Here is a 6,633-nt window from a genome sequence, read left to right as displayed (position 1 = left end):
TCAAATCCCATTTTTGTTTTGTCTCTCTGCAACAATTGACAGAAGTCTAGAAACACCTTGAGTCCACATATCATATTCTCTTTGGTTTCTGCATTCAAACTCCACAATCCCTCTTGATTCTGTCTTCAATCCAAAGTACTTTCTTTTCTCTTCATCATCAAATAGATGTCTTCCTGGCCATGCTGCTAAATTTGTGCACACATCCAACACAACATCTACAAATTTTAAGAGGAAAAAATATATTAGGTTTATTTACTTACTCTAGTTACCATTATTCAAATTTTTAGTTAGATCTCTGTAGTTTAAATTCATACTAAAAGTCTCTATAATGTAAATAAATTTTGCTTACGCTTTTTCTTCTTAGTAATGGTTCCAGCAACATGTTTGCTCTTCATCTTCAACATAACCTAAAATGGTTACAAGCAAAGTGATGAATTAAAACTGAAAAGAACATGTAGATATCCAACCTCATTTTCTTTGATTTATTTAAAAGAAAAAGGTTTAATAAGTTACCTGGCCTGTTCTATGCATGTAAACAGAAACTATTTTCCAGTGAAGATCACCTATAAAAAAAAAAAAAACTCAAGAGCTAGTGCTTAATTAATCCTTGGGGCTGTGTTTGCGAGTTTCGATTTTCGGAAGAAAATAAGGATTTGAAGTTTAAATATTAGTCCACTCTACACTTCTAACTCTTTTCTTCCCTCCAAAATCAAAACTTGGAAACCAAGTTTTAAAATTCTTATTTTAGAAGAAAAGAAAACGAAGAGTTTAAAGTGTATTCTAGTACATTTTACACTTTAAACTCCTCGTTTTCTTTTTTTTTTTCTAAAATAAAAGCTCGCGATTAAGGCTTAGTTTGATGATAGTTCGTTGGTACCTTTTCGGGTTCGTTTGAGCAATTCAGTGCCCTTAGCAAGGAGCTCTAAGGTGCAAACACCAAGAAAATTTTCTCCATTAATGAACTCACCACTATCACTTGTGCTTGAAGTACTATAACTTGCTTTACCACCACAAATTCCAATCCCAAAGCCTCTCTCTAATGGTGCCACTGAGGTGATATTCCAAACCTCCTTCAATGCTCTTGCTTTCAAGGTTGCTGCTCCTCTTAGAGCTGCATATCAATATGGCCATTAATATTACCACATTGCCAATACAAGGAGACAAAGTACTATTATCAGGGTGTGTTTCACAATCTTTGTTTAAAGATATATGAATTATAGAATTTTCTTTGGAGTATCTACTTATATGAATATTGTAACTCATTTTATGTTTCAAAATATTTCTTTTATTTTTTTAACGGAGACTTACATGTAGTTGTTTTTATATAAAGTTAATAGTTGAAAATTATTAAATAATTTAACGTGTTTAACTAAATTATTATCTAATGGTTTTTAGCTATTAACTTTATATCAAAACAATTGTATGTAAGCATATTTTTTCTTCTGAAATCAAAACTAAGCAAACATGACTTAATGGACATGTTTGGTTACTTGTTTAAACTTTTCAATGTTTTGTCTATTTTTAAATTTTATAAAGAAAAATAATAAAATTCATTTTTTATTTTTTTCAAAATTTTCAAAATAATAGAAAAGAAGTTTCTAGAATTCTACCTGTGGCAGCAGCAGCTGTGAGAGTATTGATATCATCATCAGATTTGACATTAACAGCAGAACCAATCACTGAAGCAAGATGTTCCCTTTCAGCCCCCATTGATTCTGCAGCCTCAACACACTGAGCAGCAACCAATGTTGCTGCTGAGGCCACAGCCATGTCTATCTTTCCCATCTTCTCATCCTCTCTGTTGTTCGCCGATAAGGTTGCAGTTGCGGCCGTAACAGCCGCAACTGCGGCCGCTACCGCGGCAACAGAGATGGATGCATGGAGTTGAGCATTGTGAGTTCTGTTCTCTTCTTTCTTTTTCTCTCTTCTTTCCTTTAACCATTTTCCAACTGTTTTAGGCCCTGATGATGATGATGAGCTTGGTGGAGTTGTATTGCCATTAATGCAGGTAGTAGAAGAATTCATGATGCCACTTCCACCATTGAATAGAGGGTGAATTGAATTGTTGGCTCTAAAGAACTGCAATGATATAAATAAATAGATGGAAGCTGTTAGCGTCATTGGTCTTTGGATTATTCATCATTATTATTGCATTGATTGTGTGCTTGTTTTTGTGCTAACATATAGTTTGGAAAAAGTTATCATGCACTGACATAATTTAATGTTAGTATAACTTCTTACATTTAATCGACTAAACTACGTATTTTAAAAAAGACTAAAATATCAATAAATAAAACTCTAAGATTGTATTTAGAAGGGAGATTGAAATTGAGAAATTGGGATTAGAAAACTAACATTAAATTATGTTTTTATATTATATTTAATGTAAAATATATTAAATTAAATTATATTTTAGTATTATGTTTAATTTAAAATAAATATAAAAATTAAAAAATAAATTTAGAATTTAAAAAGTTAAATAAAAGTATTTTTTAGAAGAAATATTATTAAAATTTCAGTTTCAGTTTCTAAAAATTTTAGTCGCATATGTCTTCAACTTTTGAAGATAATAAAGAGATTGAAATATTTGCAAAACTAAAATTTTAGTTTCAGTTTTTATTATCAAATACAATATTAAGTTTTTGTTTTCTAGTCTCAATTCTAATCACTAAAAATAAACAGTATTTCAATAATAAATTCTATTTTTATTAGTTATTTTTCAAACATTTGTAGTACTATTAAAAATATTGAAATATTAACCTTTTATAAAGACTAAATTGTTATTACATTGATTATCTAAATACTATACAAAAATTTTGCTTATATTACATAGCCGGTTTGAAATCTTAAAAAAAATTGTGAATATAAAACTTTTGAAAGTCTAAATTGTAAGTGTGCTTCATTGTTCACTATTTCTATTGAATACACAGCACTGAATTATCTTAGATTCTTAGTTATCTTAGTGCATTTTGCATCAAGTTAAACTTGAGTCATAGCTTAAACCATAGTTTGGTTTATCACATAACTTAACATATTCTGGTAAAATCATGTTTGAGTTAAAATAATTTACCCTCTTTTGTGATAAAATCAAGATATCCCAATGAAACCAAACATATCCTTTTTTAACATTATGTTTAAAAATAAAACTACTGACAACGAAATTGATGGTTGTGACAAATAAGTCAGTAGCAATGTCTTTTCTTCATTGTTTCTATGTCGGTGTTAAATTTTTATTAGTTTCAATGTCTCATAATTTCATTGTTTCTTAGCTCTGTTCTTTCTAGTGAAAGGCCATATTTGACTTTTAATGCCTTACAAAGAAAGAAATGTCAAAAGGAGAATGTGGAAACTAAGGTACATTAGATATTCAATCTCTTTGTCCTGTTATGAAGCATGCTGACTTTGAAAACCAATGTGTATCATTGCCCTATTTCAATAGGACTAGACTAATTGGAAGTTAATGTAAGTTTTGAAGTTTCATAGTCATTAATAAATAAAAAGTTTAATTATTTTATTAATTTTTACAAATTTATTAAATTTATAATTAAATTTTTATATTTTTTAATTAAATTCCTACATTATTTTTAAGTTTATAAGTATAAAAAATATTAAAATTAACAGAATATTTTTTTAAAAAATATAGTTAACAAACTAATTAAGCTCTTAAGTATGAATATTTTTAATTTGTGAAAAAATATTTTATTAACTCTAACATTTTTTACACTAATAAAAATCTAATTATAAAAAAAACAGTATAAAAATTTAATTAAAAAATATAGAGATCTAATTACAAATTTAATAAAACTACAAGAACCAACAAAATAATTAAATAAATAAAATTTATATATCTAAAAAAATTCATATATTTATTGTATTTTTTAGATTAAAATATGACATTTGACCTATTTTTATAATTTCTCATTTAATTTATTGATTGTGTCCAATGTTAATATAAAATTAAAAAATTTAAGTTTTTAATATATATGTTATTAATTTACTAAAAAAATAAATTTTAATTAAATTGGTTTAATAAAAGTAACCTTAACGAACCTTGTTATCACAAACCCTTTAAATAATTATGTTTTGAATGTTTGATATCTCACTTTATATAGATATACAATATAATTAATGAAGTATGTGCATGTGTAGCACTTAGAATAGTGAATCATTTGGGTCTTTCAAGTTTCTTTCTTGTATATTTTTTTATATTTTTATTATTCTTTTTACGTTATATTATTTTTCTGTATATTTTTTATTTTTTAAATTAAAAATAATTAATAAAAAGTGAAAGAAAATAAGAGTTTATCTTTTATACCATAAAAAATATAAAAAGAAGTATGCACAAAGAATAATATAGATATCATTTCTCTTTCTTCGAATAACTTCTAAAAAAATAATATTTAATTTATAAAACTTTTTATATATTTTTATGCATTTTTCTTTGTAATACCTCTAACTTGTTACCCTCTTAACCCATAATGTTTACTGTTATGCTTCATCCAAGAGCAAATAAAGCCTCTAATTTATTTATATTACATACTATAAATCTATGAAGACTCTTGTTATAATAATAATAATAATAATAATAATAATAATAATAATAAGTAGAGCATTTCTAATAGTATTTTTAGAGTATTATTTTTTATATTTTCAAAAAGTGAATTGATTTAAAATTAAAAATTACATTGAAATTGATTGATAAAATAAAATTAATATCACTTTAGAAATACAATAGTATTATATTAATAAAAAATTAATAAAATTTTATCATTCGTATAATTATATTGATTAAATAATTAAAAATAATATAAAATTTTAACTGAATTAAGACTAAATATTAAAAAGATAAATTTTATTTTTAATTATAATTTATTATTTAATATATAATCTTACAAATATTTATATATTATTTATAGGATTCAAAATGAAATTAAAATTAGAACTAATTTTAGAGATGCTCGTAGAATCATGGCTAACGTTACGATGATTCATATTAATGAAACTTGTAATCAAATTCAAATTATGATAGATGTTGCCTTTTTATAATTCAAATCCATGGCATTAAATTACTCTAATACATGATACACTAGCATGTTAATTTGGTAGGTTGATATAGAAGAAATCCAACGTATTTTGACAAAGTTAGAACATAGATTGATAGAACACTATTGCAGCTGTGAAAGAAAACCACTTTTCACTGCAAAAATATAGTCACTTTCACTTTCACTTTCACCTCATCAGTGCCTAACCAACCTGCTTGTTCCTCATCATGGGCCCCACCATGCACTAGAGAGAGAGAGAAAGAGAGAGAGAGTACCTTAAGAAGATCATCATCATACTCATCCTGAGAAGGAGAAATTGGTGGACTATCATCTGTTCCTGTTTGGGAGCCACCACCATTATTGTTATTATTATTATTATTATTCACTGCTTCATGATCAAGTGAGACTCTTCCTGATGTTAATGGTGGTGACACTAATTCCTGTTACATATATTCAAATATATATGAACTTGAAACATAAAATAACTGAAAAAGGAGTAGCTAATATGCATATCAAAGTTAATGCAGCCATTTTTTTCTTTCTAGAAAAAAATCTCATGTTAAATGCAGTTGTCTTTATCTAAAGTTGATGGTTGAGAATGTTGGATAATTAGATAAATTTAAGTTTTATCTAAATATAATTTATGATAAAAATTTAGTAGTAGTAAAGATAGAAATAAATACAAATTTTTTGTATCCCATAAATAATTTTTTTATATTTTTATATATACTTCCTAAATTAGAAACAGAAGATATTCATATCTGATTCTGTCTCTAGATATCTTTGTGAAAAACAGAATTCTAAAACAATCTTAAAGAACATAAAAGTAAATAACCCTCTACGATGTGAATGCTAGTATGTTACATATAAATTTCATGATTTTTTTTCAGAGAATATTCTAATAGGGAAGAAATTAAAGTTAATGAAAAAAAAAAGAACCTGTCTAGTGGACTGTGAGAAAATGCAGTCAAGGAGAAGCTGTTGTGAAGTGGCAGAGTAAGAAAAAGAGAACTCATTATTATTATTATTATTCTCTGGAGACATGGTTGATGATGAAGCATCATGTTCTTGAGGAGGAGGAGGAGGAAGAAGAAGAGGAGGAGGTGGTAATCTTGGACTCTCAGGCATGGAAGAACTAGTGCCATTTCCATGCAACTCATTATTTTTCATTATTCTTGACTTGGATTCCATGGAAGGATAGTAGTATCACACTTTTTTGGCCTTTTCAAATCTAACTCACTTCTTATGGGCTGTGTTGTTTACATACATCTATATATATATGGTGGGATTTTTTTTTTTTTTGAGGGATTAAGAGCATAGTTATTAACATGTTATTAAACCCAAAAATTTAGAGGTTCAATTATTTAAAAATTTAATTTTGATGTAAATATTTATTAAAATAATATATTTTATATAAATAAATATAATTTTTTAATAAAAGATAAAACTGATTTAACTTATTCGATATTTTTTTATAATTAATATTTTTTAATTTGATCGATCAAATAATCGATTTTCTATTCAATTGGTTGAACAAATTTATCCAGTCCAATTTTTAAAATTATGGTTGTTACATTTATTTAACTATTAA

At 26.1% G+C, this 6,633-nt stretch overlaps 1 protein-coding gene across 1 annotated transcript; it reads right to left on the bottom strand.

Moving 5' to 3' along the window:
• On the bottom strand, positions 1 to 6,212 carry LOC130962567 (VAN3-binding protein-like). Its single transcript, XM_057888766.1, has 7 exons — positions 5,982 to 6,212; positions 5,318 to 5,482; positions 1,611 to 2,079; positions 878 to 1,111; positions 514 to 563; positions 350 to 407; positions 1 to 215 (listed from the first exon to the last, which is right to left on the bottom strand). Exons 1-7 carry the CDS (start codon positions 6,210 to 6,212, stop codon positions 1 to 3), a joined length of 1,422 nt encoding a protein of 473 aa, XP_057744749.1.
• Between the last annotated feature and the right edge of the window lie 421 nt (positions 6,213 to 6,633).

The sequence above is a fragment of the Arachis stenosperma genome, chromosome 2 (genome assembly GCF_014773155.1).
Source record: "Arachis stenosperma cultivar V10309 chromosome 2, arast.V10309.gnm1.PFL2, whole genome shotgun sequence".
Lineage (NCBI taxonomy): Eukaryota > Viridiplantae > Streptophyta > Magnoliopsida > Fabales > Fabaceae > Arachis > Arachis stenosperma.
Note: the sequence above shows the minus strand (reverse complement) of the source record. Positions and strands in the feature narration are given on the sequence as shown.

What these genes read in the sequence shown, in the direction of transcription:
- LOC130962567 (XM_057888766.1), bottom strand. Translation starts at nt 6,212, where the DNA reads ATGAAAAATAATGAGTTGCATGGAAATGGCACTAGTTCTTCCATGCCT. An exon ending in TCTCACAGTCCACTAGACAG is followed by an intron (nt 5,483 to 5,981) that starts GTTCTTTTTTTT and finishes TATATGTAACAG; the next exon opens with GAATTAGTGTCACCACCATT. An exon ending in ATGATGATGATCTTCTTAAG is followed by an intron (nt 2,080 to 5,317) that starts GTACTCTCTCTC and finishes ATATCATTGCAG; the next exon opens with TTCTTTAGAGCCAACAATTC.